The sequence below is a fragment of the Cylas formicarius genome, unplaced genomic scaffold (assembly GCF_029955315.1).
Source record: "Cylas formicarius isolate icCylForm1 unplaced genomic scaffold, icCylForm1.1 PGA_scaffold_3__17_contigs__length_32017465, whole genome shotgun sequence".
Lineage (NCBI taxonomy): Eukaryota > Metazoa > Arthropoda > Insecta > Coleoptera > Brentidae > Cylas > Cylas formicarius.
The window spans coordinates 9,754,477-9,772,263 of NW_026844326.1; the positions used below are offsets into that span (position 1 = coordinate 9,754,477).

The window sequence follows — 17,787 nt, forward strand, 5'->3', positions numbered from 1 at the left end:
AAGAAACTACTAAAAAGCTCAAGCACATAACTTAGTCCTTCTTGTTGCAAGCGGACATTGAAACATCGGGTGATGTATACTTTTTGACACTCGCCTGTTATTTCAATTATTATTTAAGAGTTAGCAAGTTGCAGTACTGGCATACTTTGTGATGGAATGCAAGGATGTCATAATGGGTATTTTAGAGAAGGGAGTAGAGAAACAAAATTTTTATAGCAGATAAATGGAAAATTTTTCGTTTTTTGAGCATTCCTAAAACCTTTTTTATTGTGTACGCTATCCTATCCGGGAAAAGGGTTTTTTGACATATACGTCATTAACGCAGTATCATTGTTTAGAAAATCTAGTTTTTACTCATTTTTAATGAGACTGCTATTAAACTAAGAATAGTGACAAAATTTTATCATTAAACTCATTCATTTTAAGTTTCCCTCAATGTTTTTAGTTAAATATTTGTAGGAAAATTGAAAAATGTATTTTTTCTAGAATTTTAACCCATATTGAATTTACATTATCTGGACATAATAGTCATTATTGAGAAGCTTCGTGAGTGGAATTGAAGGGGTAAGCCCATGTTCGTTTATAAATAATGTTAAGTCGTTTTTTCCCTTAAAATTTAATAAGGTCTGTGTATATTACTTTGACAAAATATGAAAAGAGCTGCGCTCCAGCTGAAAACCGTCAAGTACACAAAGTATCTAGACAAATTTTGAGAAAATACTGCTGTAAAAATGACGTATCTAAACTTGACGAACTGTCAACGGCCATGTTGGTTGTTGAATGCCGGAAGGTCATTGGGTAAAAACGATATTCTAAATTTTGCGCATGCGCGTGTTGAATGCACCTTCCAAAAAAAAAAATTATAGTTGCTTCATAAGTTTCTGTATCAGCATTAGGCAGGGTCTCGTTCTAGTAGCTATAAGGATAAATCCTATCATGCTGTCAAGCAAATCCAAGTAAGTTACGAAACATTTAGTACGTTGGTTTAATGACAACAGAAACCACGATTATTCTGAAAAGCAACAACATTTAACTTTAATATAATCGGTGAGAAAAACCAGTAAAAACGCCGAAAAATGGACACACTATACAGATTTAATTTTATTTATGACATTAATCTTTTTGTTTTCTATTGAATTCATCTAGAGCCCATATATCTTTGGGTAAATATTTTAAAATTGTTTAATTGAAATAATAGACGGATACTGTAGTACTTAAAATATATTCATAAAAAAGAATACATAATAGCACAAGGTACTGCAAACACAGATTAAACGAATTAAAAGGATGCTCACATCTCGTTCTTGATTCTCGTTATTTTTGACCCACTACTTTCATAAAATCATATAGAGAAAATTGAATATAATAATAATTTATATTCATTTAAACTTATAGTCGCTTCGTCTAATTAAATCATCGCATGCCTAATCAAAATCGGGCAAATGATGTGATACAAAAAAATATTTGATAGCAAAATTGACTAGTTGTAACATACAACTTAAAATATAACGATGGATTAGAATAATATATTAAAGTATATGTGGATAATAAAGTCTTTAAAATATGTTTCATTGTGCTCGAAGTACAGCAAGTGTTTTATAGACCAGTTATCCAGGAATACTTATTAAAGCAATTTGTTTATTGGTACACTACTTATTGATATTAATACTACAAAAACAAAAAATGACAAATACGAAAATTATTATCGAAACTGTCAAATAATTTGGAAACACAATGTCATCCACGATAAGATTGTTAACCGATTCAAGCATATTTTAAGCAAAATACCAATAAAAAAAGGTTCTCTTGGGCAAACTACCCAAAGCTAAAATTTGCCTTTCTAACATTGATTTCTTTAATGAGCTCACAAAAAAAAAAGAAAACGGTACTGACAAAAAATACAAAAATTACACTTTAGTTTGCCATAAACCATCAACAATCTTTTGATGTGTAGGTATTTTTTTAAATTGCCTAGCAATGTAACTATCAACACAAAAAAGTTTTGAATTTGCAACCAAAAACCGCCGCGTTAAAAAATCGTGAATAAATGACACTCTATTATAGAATTTCATCTTTTAATTACAGAATTGATCTTATATTACTTAGATCTATGACTGGCGTTTTCGATTTATCAATGTTTCACAAAAGATTTAGTGCAGTCGGACAAAAATATTTGCATAATGAAAAATGTCTATAAAATTGCTATTATGCAAATCTGTTCTACTTTATAAATCTTACTTTACGCTAAAGTTATGTATAAGTATCTTATTAAAATTTGTTTTATTCACACTAAGCAGCTTACAAGACTTTCTATAAGAAATATGCGAAAAGGGACGACGTCTTCTATAAAAACAAATTTAATGCAATGCAATTTTGATATCCGCAATATTTTTTAGAACAACGTTGACGCTGCCTTCGAAATGAGGCAATTGCTTCATGTTGAAAACTTTTAGATAGTTTTTTATTTAAAAAAATTATCTATCTATTAACTCTATTAAAATTAAATCAAAACGAAGCAACTAAGCTGCTGCGGATCAGTTTCCCACACCTAGGAATCAGCCATTATTTATAAAATAATGTATTTCGATCGTATAACAAACAATCCCTTTCTAATAAAAAAAATTATAAAAAATCACTAGAGAAATTAAAGCTGTCGAGTATCATCTACATGTATATTTTGATTTCGAAGTAAAACGTACTTTGCTAGAAAAAAATAATTGGATTAATAAATTCAATTTGTTAAACAATAAAACATAATAAAAACAAAAAAGGTCTAAAATAATTTTCTTACCTTGGCATATTTAAGCACAACACTAATAATAAGCGCTTCTATAATGTAGCTCCCGATTCATTATGATTACAACCCTATATGTTTTTTATATACTTAGTTAACTAAATTAATTTTTCTTTTTAATTTTAATATTCAAAGTTTGACTTGCGTAATTAGAGTCTTGTTTATGAAATTTTATCAAAAGGGAGTCAACTTTATAGAAGGTCTTTTCCTTGTCATGTTAATAATCATAAATATATATTATAGAGGAATATTTATGAGAATACAATAACCAAAACGAGAAAAACAGTATCGTATTCGCTAGGCGGCAACAAAATTAGCTTTTTTTTTCAACACTACAATAATCGATAATATTCAATTCAATGAGATCAGACCGTTGAACATTTAAGGCACAAAAACACATTTTGAGAATTTCACGGTGGACTATATACGAGGGAAAAAAAGAAACGAAAAAGATTGCATTCTCACAAACGTCCATCTTAGAATTTTTAAAAATATCACATTTCCATGCTCACATCAGCCCACATAAATAAACATGAGCGAACAAATAGAGAGCACAAAATAATTATTCATAACAGCAGCTTATCAGACCGTCGTCCCATATGTGCTGAATACAACCCTAGTGCTATCGCTATCCAGAGTAACGTCCTCTGGACTCGCGAGATCCACCCGAACGCTGCCGGAATTGTTGCGTTTCCGCTGACCCCAATTACTCAGCGTCCACTGGTAAACTCCATCCGTTGATTGGGACTGATTCGATTCGTCCACCCTGTCGAGGGTACCCGAACTGGAACTTACCGTTCCGAACGAATCTGCTCCTCCTTTAAACCGCCCAATACCTGGACAACCAAATAGAATATATCCAGGCACGTTTTAACTTGTAGGGGGTTACTGTTTGAAATGAAATAATACAATCTATAATGGAATGTGGACCCCGCCCTGACGTCAAATCGATATTTTGTACCCCCCAAACGGGATAAAAATAGGTGACCACCAATACATTTTTTAAAAAAGTTAGGAGAGAGGATCATACCTTCTATACGAAAATACGATGGGTCTGGGGGCCATTAGTTTTACACTATTAGCGGCCCCTATATCATCAAATAGCTATATGGTCGCCATTAAACATCTCGCAATCAAACTCACAACCACGAAGCCTACCAAACATTCCACTGTTGTCAAGTAATTTAGATTGTGGAGAAGTGAAAATTAGGCATAAATCGCAATGTTGGCAGGATGGGTCAGGACTTTTTAAAATTACCGCTTGAGGCGTGCTTTTTTACTGGTATAATATAATTTAATCAATGAATTTGTTCGGTCCAAATCGCATAAAAGAAAGATTGCTGCTTCGCAACTTTATTCGGCCCAAGATTATGATCGTAACCGGGCAACTCACTGACACTGGCGAATCATTGTCGAATAAAGTTAAAACAGAGAGTAATAAATTGCTGTAAATTTAAAGCGCATCCCCAATCACTTGTTCTGCAATACGTATATCACAAACGTAATAATCCGAGATCATTTGAGATTATTAATAACACTGTACTGCTATTTGGTTTGAAATTTTATACAATAGAATGTTATTAATGCAGTATAATTTTCATAGTAAGTGTAGTTGAATAATTTATAGAAGTTTTTACGTGACCTTTTATGAAAATAGTGAATTCTCGAGTAATTAGTGATTACGTTTTTTGCTCGTGCGTTTATGGTATTATTTTATACGAAATTTGTAAATTATATGATATCATCTCAACAACATCCAACATGCACTGGGTGCAATAATGGCACATATCAAAAAATAGCAATTTTTAGTTAAATGTACCATAAAATTCGCATATTTGTAGTTTAATAATGAACAATACCAGCACAGAGTTATCTTACTTCAGTCCTGCTAGAGAGAGTTAGTGCCACTATTGAATTTCACGCATTTTTTAACGATCTTACGCGCAAAACCGGCACTAAACCCAGTGTGTCTGTGATCGCCGTTTAGTACGCAATGTTGGAAAAAAGCGCGAAGAAGAACTTGTAAAGTCGAGTTACGATCATTCTTTTGATTTTAAAAACTAGTAACTCAAACTTATTTTACCTTTCAATGGAATAGTTCAGGCGATATTGTCAAAATAAATGACGCATGTGATTTCAAAGTGAAAAAGATGCTCCTTACACATATTTCTATAAAACGTCTTTTGGTGAAACTGACTTCTGAAGCATAAGCATTATGAAAAGAAAAATGCGAGCAGACGCGATTTTTACATATTTTGGAAATGTGAATCTAAACCGTGCTTATCGAGATGTTATACTAGTTCCGAAGAAAAAGTTTAATTACTTAATGCACAGTCACTTTTAAAAGGTGACAAAGACAAATGTCACGGTTTTTTAGTTCTTTTAAAATAGTACTTTCTGTATATTTTCCAAAAAGTAAGTCAGTTGGTTGTTGCTTTTACTGTAGAATAGCTTAGCTTTGGTTTACATGCCACGATAATTCTTGTTTCTTATAATTTTAACAACAGTAGCTCTCTACCAAAAACTAAAGGTCCGCTGTTTTTTATTATTTCAGTGTTGAAAGACTACTAATCTGATTCTTTTATTTTAGAAATACTACCTACTTCGACATTTTTATCATAAAATGATGTTAAAACTTTGATCTACTGTTTTGTTGAGAATTTAATTCAATCACTAACGGCACAAAATTTAATAACATTTCAAAAAGAACCTCAAAAATTAATTTTTGTTTTAAAAAGAGAATAATATAAAGACATATCACTATAAATGTTGTAATATAGCTGAGTTGATATGAGTGTACCTAAACATTTCAGATTGTACCCAGTGAGCAATATGTATGCTTTCTGATGAGCGTAAATCAAAATAACTCTTCATTTTTCATTAATGGTAAATATTCTATAGATTATAGTAATTTCAAAATAATGCTTGAAGATTTTCATTGCTATCGCACTCACCGCTATCATCGGGAGAAATGTGACATTCTTCGATGCACCTCAAAATGCTCTGACATATGTCCGATTCCAAGGATATGGGTTCGTCAGAATCGCGGTTATATATGGTTACGGCTATTTGAGCAGGATGCGGAACCGGTAGTGGAATAATCATCTTGTCAGGAGAGTATGGGTGACAATTCCTTTTCCAGGGCATCCATATTGTCGTCCTCGTATTCCGAAATGACCCTAACGGTGTCGCACATTCCCTACATAATGACAAACCATAACATCTAAATATGGCACCCACACAAACTCACTCACATTTTCTTTTCCGCTTTTTTGCCGGTAGCCGATTGTTTTGCCCTGGGGTTAAATGCGGACACTTCCAGATACGGGGAGTGCACTTGTATATTGCCCCTTGGGGTGTACACGTTTCCGAGTAAGTCTGGGCCGTTTGCGCCTAAATCGACATTTTTCAAGCTTTTACTTTGAGGTTGTTTTCCAAATTATATAGCATAATTATATTAGACAGTGATCCTCGTTTGATGAAGTATAATATACACCCACATACTGCTTCAAAACGCTTCCAAAAATTTCAATCCAGAACTAACAGCAACCTTTTACTTTCCTTTTATTTAATATTAGATGGATTTGAGAATCGACCTACACATTGTCAAACTCTATGCTGTTTAGCATAGCAAATAGCAAACAGCATAAAAGTACAAGTTATTGTAAATTGCAATAGTAATACGCAGTTACATGCAGTTAGTTATAGAAAAAGTAATTTTTCTTTTTGACTTCTGATAGAATAAATATTTGGATCATTTTTTAAACATCAAGGTATTGTTTTGACTGTAGGTGTTGTTTTCTCTTTGACAAAAGTGAAAAAAGTTTCGATTTTATCGGGCATGTTGTTAGTATTGAATTAAACATCAATATCGCTTACTGGATTGTGAAACTTTATTTGTTCTCATTGACGTTATACATATTTTGCTTTGAATTGTATTATATTCGAACTATTCCATGGTTACTTTAACTTCACAATTAACATAGCAGTTGCTTGTTCAATATTCTTTGCATTTATTTGCACTGTTATAGTTCCAGCATGTATTTTATCGGTCAACTGTTCGTTTCACTGAAAAAGTGCCATTGTTGGAGTTCCATAATTTGTTGGATATTAAATTTTTATTTTTCTTCCACAAGTACCCCAGATATTAATGCGATAATTTATGATTGCAACTTAAATCCGCCCTTTGTAATTTTTTTTTGCGAAAAACTCCTTTGTTATTGTGTCCTGAGTATTTGGTGAAATGCGCCCATTTTACCGAAGTTTTATTTATTTTGAGTTGTGCCTCTATATGTGCTATATTTTGGTGTTTGAATAGCATGTAAAGAGATTTGGTTAGTTTTTTTCTAACTATAACTTTGTCCTCTGCAAATGTAAATGCGGGCAGCAGCTTACCTAAATCTGGTCAAAATAGTACATTTTAACAAAACTCCAAATTTAAACAAAAAGTTGAACAAAGCACTTTTAGAAGATTACGGAGGATGGGAACAAATAATTGGAAAGTATTTTAATTTTTTATTACTCTTAACTTATGATTGGATAAAAAAGTTCTTAAAAATCACAAAAGATATCCATCCTTTTGAGAAATGGTCAAATCGGTGGTTCGAAAGCTATATAAAGTTTAATTTTTGCAGACTTATGTATATAGATAACCTCAGGACACCTTAACAATAGAGTGATAGTAATAATCTGTTTAGTTACCAGTTGTGGTTTTTATAATTGTAATGTACAATTGTAACTTTGCCATTGACCATTTAATTTAATTCTCTTTACAGTTTAATTTTATGATGTTTCAGTTCAAAATTTTCCAAACGAATCTTTGTTAAAACTTTTGTTTCAAAGTAAAGCTAAAAGGTATTAATTTTATTAATTAAATTAAGCAGCGAACTTTCCTGGATCCCTATGACGCGATATATTTCTAATTAGTTGTAAATAGGAAGCTCAAACTTTCAGTAACTAAAATAAGTCACAGTTCAGCACACGCGACCTTCTATGAACTCAGTTATGAAGTTTGATCAATGAATACTCGAGTATATTCATGTAGATTTGGCCAGATTAATCATCCACAACGTGTTACAACGAAAATAGTGGGGAGTAACAAAATGAAAAGAGAAATCTGAAAAAAGACAATACCCAAAAAAATTTTCGTCAAAAATCCAAACAACAGAAAGCTGATATCTGTGTCTAACTAAAAACAGATTTTGTTCAAATCAGAAAATGAAGTTTTAAGTTGATATCTGCAGGTTTGATGTTATAACTGAAAGTGACCTTTTAAGTTGATTACTGTTGATTTGCTAATATTTGTGTTACAATAAGCAGTAGAAAAGTCGTTCAGTATCTTACCTAGTTGGGCACACTGGACCATATCGGTGTACCTGCTCAAATCCGCCTGCGGGTGCGGATCGAGCTTGAACGTCGTATTCGTGTGATCCAGAGGCGTGAGAAAGTCCAAGCTAAACAGTTCGGAATAAAGTAGGGCGGCCAAACCGGCCCAATCGCCTGTGCTCAAAGCCTTGCCATCCCAGAACTCCTCCTCCGTGCAGCAGAGCCGCTGCAGCACGTGATTCGGATAAAACTTCTCCAACATCATCGCGCCCTGTTGTATGGCGATCTTCAATTCCAACGTGGTCAGCTTGATCTTACTCTTCACCGTCACGCTCAGCCCGCTCTGCAAATCTCTCCGTCTCCTCTCCAATTTCTCGTGTAACGCGGCCAACAGGTCCTGCGCTTCCTTTTCCAGATTCTTGTACGGACCGCTCTTGGAGAGCTGCGCCGAGAAACTGCCGAAACAGGCCTCGACGAACTGCGCAAAGTCCTTTTGCGGCTGCACGATGACGTTTTCGAGAACCGTTTGGTAAGCGGTCAGCTCGTCCCACTCCATTTTCGCCTCGAACGCCGCGAGCGCCTGCTCCGGCGTTATTTGGAAGTAATAATCGGAAGCGAGACCGGGACCCGCTACCCTCTTAACGACGAAACTGTCGGAGGCCGGTATCCTGCCTCGCTTTTTGATGATCAAATGGAAGATGGTCGCATCCCAAAGCAACCTCGACCAATACCTGACGATGCCGCCGGTGAGGATGATAACGAAAACGATCGGACAGACGACGGCGGCGAGGAATACGGCCGCCAAAGGCTGTATCAGGCCCTGGATGCAAATGTTCCAAAGCAACGCCTCGAATATAACGAAAAAGCGGTTCCTCTTGGGCTCGGGACTGTCCAAGTCGTAAATCAGGGCGTTCAGCACTTGGACCAACAAGGTCAAAACGGGCATCCACACCACGGTACTCGCGGCAATAATCAGGCTCGTGAAGATAACGGTCAAACAAACCAACGGAAAAATTACCACCAGGCAGATGGTACCGAACAGTCCTTTCACGAAATAATTCCAGACGCGATTCACGTGACGGGTGAAGCCTTTCCCGATAAACCCGGTGTCCGGTTTCGTTTCGAAATGCGTCCTCGATTTCGATATGTGCCGCCAGAGCGTAATTAGTCGGGAAGATAAAGTGGCGGTCAAGCTGGATTTCCTAGGGAACAGGGTGCCGTTCACTTGAGAAAGCTCCAAGTCGGGCATGAAGGGTTCTATAAGCAGGAGAGCCCTCACGCCCACCGGGCTACACCAAGGCAACACGATCCCGAAAAAGAACATCGCGTTCCAAGTCCAGCACCACGTTCTGTGAAAGTAATTGAAAATCCTCCACAACGGCCACCGGGTGGTGTTGGTTCTTACGATTTCCTTCTCAACAAGGAAAACCTACAACAATCGATGCGTCGTGAGACTTACAAAGGGTGAATCTTACACGCTCGTTCTTACAGGTTGGCTCGGATCCGATCGCGGAGTAGTTATGCTGGTCGCTTGCTTGCTCAACACCGTCGGAATGATTTCCGATTGGCCCTGAAAATTTCGCCTGACAATCCAATTCGATGGCAGCCATATCTGGGTGGGCCAGAGGAATGTTCTTGTCGGCGTTTTTACTTTTTTCAGCTCTCTTAGTAAAGCTGGTTCCCTCTGAAAATTGAGTGCCTAAATGACTGATTCATAACAAAAGGCAGGGTGATCTTAGATTCAGATTAGTTAGGACTGATCTTAGATTCACAGTTATGTTTTAGTAATCATGTCGAATATGTACGCAAAAAGATTGGAAAGACGATAGGGTTTTTAACCCTGTATGCTGGCTGTTATCGCAATGGAAGCATATAATTCCCCTAATTGCGCCTCATTTTTCGTACATTTCTTCGTTGATTGTGTATTGCACCACCAATGAAGATTTCAACAGTTTACAGATAAAACAAAATATTGTTGTGCGAATTATATTGAACCGTGATAGATATACTCCTAGAAAGGGTTAAATTGGCTAAATCTCAGAATATTGGAAGGGCAAATTTAATTTTGGTTTATGGAATTGCGCATAACCACCAACCAAGCTGTCTGAAATTATATTTGGAAAGAAGAACAAATTTTTACGAATATAACATGCGTTTCAGTCAGCAATTTAATGTTCCTATAGTAAAAACTACATCCCTACAAAAAACTTATTTCAATAAACTACAGGTTAATATTAAAAATGTGTCTTGCCTAAAAAAAAACAATGTATTTGCGTGGTTTATACTTTAAATCGCCCGGTGCTAGAATAAATAAATAATTTTTTTAATTAATAAACATTACACAATACAAGATTGAACTGACGGAAATTGCTTCAATGTATTATTTGAAAAAATGAAAATTATCGGTTATACAAATGTCTTTCCGCAATCGTGGTGTTTCAGGAATTGGGTGTCAAAAATCCTCTGTGCATTCATATTGACCATCCTGAAATTCTCAGCTTTGCAAATATTTGACAGTTTCCTTCCATAATTTTGATAATTAAAGTGATCGGATAACGATCCTGTTACGTAATTTTAATTAGTTTAATTACATTTTTATCATATCATGTCAAGTACTTATACCGGCAAGCCTAATGGGCTGAGCCCGGTTCTGATCCGGGCGGCCCCACATCTTGTTTCAAGAAAACGGGTGTACACAGGGGTCGGAGCGAAATAAAAGACGCATAGATAGTATACAAGCAGAGTACTGCACTCGTTCCGAGTCAGTCGAAACTAGAAGTCGGAACGCGCGAATTAAATTACCGGTCGTGTGTATAGTGAATATTCTATAAGTATGTAGTCAATGCCTTTGCTAATATTTAAGTTCCATTAAGTTTTACGAGGAGTGACTTGTTTAATAACCTTACCAATTTTCCTCAATTTTTTTCAATGGCTTCCTTTAAGAGGGGATATATGTATAAATAAGAGTGTACAAGAACATCAACATTATATTGATTGCTTAAATTTTTCTAGACAGCTTGAGTAATATATCAACGATCTTCCTCAAGCCTTTTTGAATGGTTGGCTGGCGTTGTTTCTGGACGACATTAATTTCTTAATAAATAAAACAAAATCTTACTGAAGCACTTGCTGAAGCTAACTCTGAATTAACAAGAGCTAAGGACTGGTTTGCAAAAAATAGCTGAAATCTGAACGAAGGGAAAACAGTTTCTTTAATCTTCTCTCAAAGGCACATCAACAAAGTAAATAATGGACAATTCACTTAGGCCTTAAACTAAACTAAATAGGTGTTACCACACAGTGGATAAAAAAATCTCAAAAAAATATATTTTTTAAACGTAGCTTAAACTAGGTTGTACCATATTGACAGCATATCATGTTCTAATTGGCTACCACTTGTTTTATAGTCTGATAAACTGGGGTCAGGCTAAAAAGCGTAATTAGAATAATCACAAACCTCAAACACAGAGAGAATGTTAGATCTCAATTTTCAGAGCTTAAAATTCTTCCACTACCAAGGGTTGATTTAGTTAAATGTTTAGTTTACGCTTACGAGAATAAAACAGATTTTTTACATGTGAATAAAATTCACGCCTACAAAACATGGAATAGGGACCATCTCAGACCTGATTTCTTCCGTCTTGATGCGAGCAAGCTAGGTTCAAATTACTACTGTATCCATTGTTTTAATTAACTTAAGCCCGAGAAAAAATTACTCCCAATAAACAGGTTCAAAATCTTAGTCAAAGATTTTTTAATAAAGCAATCATTTTACAGCTTGGAGGGGTTTATCTTTTTTCAAGATATCAATAACTATATCTAGTCCAATGATTGCAGCTCTTCGACTCCCCACTTTCGGTGGTAAGTTTCTGTGATAATCTTCGTTGAGCTTTAATGTAAGTCCAGATGCGCACAGAGGGCTTTATGTCATATGTGTATGTTATGTTGTAAAAATGTTATTCTATGACTGAGTGTATACATTTTCTATGTTTGCAACATGCTAATAAATTAAATGAATTGAAAAATGAAAAACAACAAAGTATCCATTCTCAGAAAATAACAGTTCTTTCTGACAAAAGCAACAAAAGACATATAGCGAAAAGTGTCACTTACCTCCTTCATAAATGCCAAATCCCTGTTGAGAAAATAAACAGTCTGATACAACCTCTGGGAGTTGCACAACGCGAGGGCTTCTTCGTGCGAACACCACTGGTTTTCGACGCCAAACTTCTGTTCCGAACTTCTTAACTTAGCCCTTAACCAAGGTTCTATTCTAGATAAAATTGGATGGAAACTGCGAAGCCTATTTTTGACTTCTTCCTGAGTTTTTTGCAGTCGATGTTGCACGTTCTCGACTGCTCTGTGCATTAATACTACGCTTTGGGCTTGTTGTACGAGTAATTGAGCAATGCCGGTACCTAACGCCGCAATGTCCGCATTCGACGTTATACTATCGTAGACCCTCTGCAGGTATTCCCTCATGACCGCGTCGTTTACCTCTTTTTCGATATCTTCATCGGGCATTTTTTGGGCCCGCAATTCGGCAATCAGTCTTTCACGAAAATGCAAGAACCATCCCCTGGTCTCTTTTTCCAATATGGCCACGAGAATTGGTAGCGCTTTGCGCATCAAACCGCGGTCCCATAATCTTAAATCTAATTCAGATCCGGAGGGCGTTAAAAACCTATAAGGTAACGCTACGGGCGGCTGGCTACACTCCCGCGCTACTTCGAATTTTTCCGTCACCGCTCTCCTCAATTGCTTTTTAATGTAAGAGCACAATATCTCCAAGGAATCTTCATTCTCGGACTAAAAATCCGGTCTTGATAAATAAATAACTTCAGGGAGACATCTTACTTACGCGACATAACAATTCGGCGACCAGATACTTGCTCCTCTCTTCCCTAATTTTAGCATCTAAATTATGCGCCTGCAAACTCGGAATACCGATAACGATGTCTAAAATTCTAAGAAGCCCGATAAGCAGAGCCTTGGTTGCCTGGGTAACGCTAAAAAAGTGGGAGAACAACCGCCCCCTGGCGGTTACGAATATAAAGCGCAGAGCTAACGCCAAATCGTTTAACAAGGAGTTGTGACTATTTTCTCGACCCTTTTGAAGGAGCTGCGAAAGTCTCCACCGATGCTGTTGCCCGGGGAAATTAAACGATTCGACTTCGAACTCGCTAAAAATTCAAAAATTTCATAGCACCAAACGTACCCTCCCCGGCATTCAAACAGTAAAACTTGCACAGATGTTGGCCACACGACGTTTTTTTAAGTTTTGGAAAGGTAGAATTGAAGCAAAACTTAAAAGAAAGCTACACAAAGTCCTTCAATCACGTGACGTAAAAACAAATGCTCAAAAATATTCCAAAACGAGAATTTTGTAGACAAACTTAAGATAGGAGAAAAGTTGGAAACAATAAAAAAATCACACAAATACAAAACAAATTAATGCACAAATAACCAACATACCCGTGTAATCTAATACTTTCAAGTTGTTCCTGGTTCAACCTTTTCGGTTTTCCAAATTTATCCTTGTGCAAGCTTTACAAAACAACATCGCAATATACAATTTGGACAAATCAGCATATCAACAAATATCCTTACATATGGACGTTTACAGAACGAAAAGATAATTAAAATTTCACCAGCAAACCTTTAAATTTACTTAAACTTTGTTTAATAATGGGAGCACGTAATGATGATATCCAAAAAAACGCATTCATTTCATTTCATCCAGAAGCCTTTCTTATCTTACAATATATGGAATATATAGATTACTAAATAATTAAATATTAAACATTAATTTACTAAAAAACTTAAACTAATAATGTCTATGATCTAGGACAACTTTGTGGTGAGTAGAGCACCCAGTAATACAAAGTTTTTGCCGTTCAAAATGTTCTTTTATTCAACCATTTACCAAATAAAATAAGTTATAAGCATAAAATTTTATACTTGCTAACAAAAAAATTAATGCAGAACTAGTATCGGGAATACTGCATGTGTACAATAACTTACCCTCTTTCTTTAATATATTCGAGTTGCTTTCCGCTAAGCCTTCTTGGTTCGCCTTTATTATCCACGGCAACGGCGTCGAGCTCATCGAATGAAGGAGCAATAAAAAGGTCCCTGAGATGAAATTTGTTCTTACATCTGGCCAATGAACCGTCTGATGAAACTTGAGATGTTGGAAAGGAGTCACACTGAGACAAGGGACTAGGTAGAACTATTAAACAAACATGACCAATCAATCCAAGTTTCAATTCAAGTTGGTACACAGTTTAATAGACTATTTGGCCTGGCCTCTTGAAGTGATATTTAACGGCTTTTAGTGACATCATAAGACAGTAAAGAATGTGAGAGGTAAATTTGTTTATTTAGCTGTATTTTTTTAGGATTACATGCACCACAAAGAAAGTAATTCACATGTATGTAAATATTTATTTAGCTTATTAAAAGGTAATAGAATTATTTTTTTAAGTTGCTATTCTGTCAGGGAACCTTATTTATTGCGTGATTTAACCAATCAGACTGTGGTTAGTAATTGGGCAGCTAAAGAAAATAGTTCGTTTTTTTATATCATATAGGCTATTCAATACTTAGTGGTACAATCTGACACAAAAAGAATGCCACTTACTAATTGGAAATGTTTTCCAATGATAAAGGAACTGTTCAGCAACTTGTTTAATATTGCAAACAAGTTGTTTAACTTCTGGAGGGGCACCTATTAAATTGACCTCAAATTTAATAGGTTCTCTTTCAGGCTGAATTGTGTCTGGTCCTACTAATCCACTGTCATTTGACTTTAATGGAAATAAAGATGTTGGACGATTAGATTGAAGTCCCCCTGCATGAAGACCTTGGGATGAATGAAACTCAACCTTGTTTGCTACTTAAAATTGACAGTATTGATATGTAAAATATGAAAATAACAAATAACATACATCCCTGATTCCTTTCTTGATCCCTCTCATTAACTCCAGATTTTGACCTATGATGGCCATGTCTCTTATCACCGTAATTTTCAGAATATATACTTTGACCAGAATCTGATCTCTTGTGACCTGAACTTGAGGAATTATGACGATGGTGACCTTCAGACTCGACTCGTCTATGTCCTGTTTTAGAACCAGAGTTTGGTCTGGAATTCATGTTAGCCTATTACTAAAGGCATCAAAAAAATGAATGCCCTTGTTTACTGCCACTTATCTACTAACAAATCCATAGCGTTTTGGCGAATTTTCACCTGTAAAATTGAATTAATTGGTTTATTAATAAAAAACTCGGTAAGAATTAAATAATTGTTGTTAACGTTGATTAATTTAAAAAAAACTCAAATTTAAATGGCTAAAGAGAGAAGGAAAAGTGATGCGATTAAAAAACTTATTAAAACGAGTTTAAAACTTAATTTTTGGGCTAATTTTAATATATGTTTATAGAATATAACGAACCAAACAAAGCTTCAAATTTAACCCAATTTAAGAAGAACTATATTTTATATTGAGTCTAATTTCATTTAGAGACAATAAAAAATTCAAGAACTACCTTTAAAAAAGCAAAGGAAATACCTACCAAATTTTTATTGTTGAAAATTTCATGGTAAAATAGTATTCAATAGTTTAGATTGTAATAAAAGCAGCCGACGGTCTCGACTATATTTGAACTTTGCCTCTCATCTTGCATTTTTCGCTGTACATGTTAACTAGAACACTTGAAACTTGCACTAATTTCACATTCCAATCGTTTCATTTTTAGATTTATCAAATAAATAATACTCCTTCCAGAATACAACACACATCACACGACACCCTTTAACACGAAAAGTTAAATTTATTTTGGCGCTATCTGGTGTGCAATAGTTTTTTGCAGATATCTTTTTCCAAGGGAATTGCAGGCCAAAGATAAAGAAGAATGCTGCCTTTCTAATTATTGATTTTGTAGAGACTTATTCTGTGGCTGTCGTTAACCTCAAATCCGTGTTGTCGAAATTATTGCAACAAGAGCCATGGCTGGAAGTCGTTTGGAGAAAATAGGAACCATTTATACTAGGTAATAACTATCGAACACTATTTTGAATGTACAGAATTACAGTCTTTTAGAGTTAGTGGTTTAATTCAGTCTGGTGCTTTGAATTGGCAAGACAGACCACTTTGGTTTGATATTTATAAAGCGTTTCCACCAAAAGAAGAACCACAGTTTGATAGACCTGTGCCAAATATGAAGCTAAAGAAAATTTTTTATGAGGAGGACCGCATTCGAGCGTAATGAATTTTTCATACTATATTGGGTGCACTCTCATTTGGTGTTTTAGGATATTTCATCGCAATAATAAGCAAATTGGCACCATAAATTTGAATTCTGACCAAGAATCTCTCACCCAAAAATTTATAAATGTTTACAGTCAACTGGAAAATAAATATTCGGCTGATGCATCTGAAGAACACATATATAAAGAAGCAATAGATATCTTGAACCGTGATAGAGAAGTAAGCCAGGAAAATGATTCTGTTAGTGAAGAAGAGCCTATTAGTTTAAGTTCAGCATTTAAAGAAGCTCAGAACAAACATCTAGTTCAAAGTGAAATAAAAGTCTCTGTTAAAGATATTTTTAAGGACTAAATTGAATTAGTTTTGACAGTTTATCAAGAAAAATAGTACCTTATGCTAAATAAATCTATTCCCATTTTGGTTAACACATAAAAGAGTGTTAGTATTGACGATAATTAATCCAATAAATTTGTGATATAATTGATTTTAATCTGTTAATAACTACTCACTATTAATTTGTTTTAATTCCCCTTTATTTAGCTACTGTTTCATAATTCAATTCAGGCAGTTACAACTAGGTTTTAATCCATTTTAAACAAATTGATAACAATAAAAATATCCAAGGACCCCTGTGGAAATTGAGCCCACACCTCTGACAATTTTTTAGGTTCATAAATATATATACCGAAAATCTCAAATACTATAACATATCCCAAAGTTTTTTTCTTTTTCAAAATATTCGTAATAATGGGCAAGTCTCCTAGAGAGATCGAGAATTATACTTTATTGGTAACTAATCACTATTGAACTTTGACTTAATAAACTGATAATAAGTAAACTCCGATTCTAACTTAGACTTTAAACCGTTTCCAAAAAAAAACACACACATCTTTAGCATAGATTATTGAAATATATTAGCTTATAATATCACCTTAGCTCATAAATAAATAAATAAAAAAATGTTCCATTCTGTTTCTGTTCTGTTTTGATATCCATTTAATTTGCTTCTGGTGCATGTTTTGTAAAAATCTCGTACAGCGCTGCAGTTTTTGCGGTTCACAACTTTATATCAGTTCAATTAAGTTCAATTATGCGTTTCACAAAAAAATGTTGGGCTCGAGTGCTAGGATCATTCGCCCATTGCCGACTTCCGTCGAGGATCTTCGCTTTTGGTAATGGACCAACACGTACAAAGAAGACATATAACCAATATTTGCTCAACTAGCAAAAAACAATTTTGACCGATACCAAAAAAACCGACACCCCCCCGCTTCCACCACGGACCATCCGGGCCCATCCGGCCTCCATACCGGCGTGAACGGTTAAAACAATGGGGCCGGCGGAACTTTTACACTTAAAATTTACATCAGTTAGAGAGCGCATGGAAACTGTTGT

At 35.1% G+C, this 17,787-nt stretch overlaps 2 protein-coding genes across 4 annotated transcripts; one reads left to right on the forward strand and one right to left on the reverse strand.

The window, feature by feature from the left end:
- Nucleotides 1-1,211: 1,211 nt before the first annotated feature.
- Nucleotides 1,212-15,922, reverse strand: LOC132699446 (uncharacterized). 3 transcript variants are annotated; one of them, XM_060666160.1, is made up of 12 exons: nt 15,698-15,922; nt 15,070-15,371; nt 14,763-15,014; nt 14,144-14,351; nt 13,595-13,666; nt 12,981-13,302; nt 12,233-12,928; nt 9,609-9,803; nt 8,138-9,548; nt 6,049-6,187; nt 5,749-5,993; nt 1,212-3,630 (listed from the first exon to the last, which is right to left on the reverse strand). In XM_060666160.1, the coding sequence occupies exons 2-12, from the start codon at nt 15,275-15,277 to the stop codon at nt 3,377-3,379; spliced, it is 4,002 nt and encodes a 1,333-aa protein (XP_060522143.1). In that variant the 5' UTR covers nt 15,278-15,371; nt 15,698-15,922; the 3' UTR covers nt 1,212-3,376. The 3 variants fall into 3 exon arrangements, with proteins under 3 accessions (XP_060522143.1, XP_060522142.1, XP_060522144.1); XM_060666159.1 differs by having other exon boundaries at nt 14,763-15,017; XM_060666161.1 differs by lacking the exon at nt 13,595-13,666 and having other exon boundaries at nt 14,763-15,017.
- Nucleotides 15,923-16,064: 142 nt separating this feature from the next.
- Nucleotides 16,065-17,230, forward strand: LOC132699482 (small ribosomal subunit protein mS23). Its single transcript, XM_060666226.1, has 3 exons — nt 16,065-16,174; nt 16,225-16,386; nt 16,437-17,230. Exons 1-3 carry the CDS (start codon nt 16,131-16,133, stop codon nt 16,741-16,743), a joined length of 513 nt encoding a protein of 170 aa, XP_060522209.1. The 5' UTR covers nt 16,065-16,130; the 3' UTR covers nt 16,744-17,230.
- Nucleotides 17,231-17,787: the final 557 nt, after the last annotated feature.

Bases quoted from the DNA above. Each gene is read 5' to 3' on its own strand.
- LOC132699446 (XM_060666159.1), bottom strand. From the start codon at position 15,277: ATGAATTCCAGACCAAACTCTGGTTCTAAAACAGGACATAGACGAGTC. The intron at 14,352-14,762 runs GTAAGTGGCATT...TTTGTTTAATAG, and splicing joins TTGGAAAACATTTCCAATTA to TTCTACCTAGTCCCTTGTCT. The intron at 9,549-9,608 runs GTAAGAACGAGC...CGATTGTTGTAG, and splicing joins GATCGGATCCGAGCCAACCT to GTTTTCCTTGTTGAGAAGGA.
- LOC132699482 (XM_060666226.1), top strand. From the start codon at position 16,131: ATGGCTGGAAGTCGTTTGGAGAAAATAGGAACCATTTATACTAG. The intron at 16,175-16,224 runs GTAATAACTATC...ACAGTCTTTTAG, and splicing joins ATAGGAACCATTTATACTAG to AGTTAGTGGTTTAATTCAGT. The intron at 16,387-16,436 runs GTAATGAATTTT...TTGGTGTTTTAG, and splicing joins GAGGAGGACCGCATTCGAGC to GATATTTCATCGCAATAATA.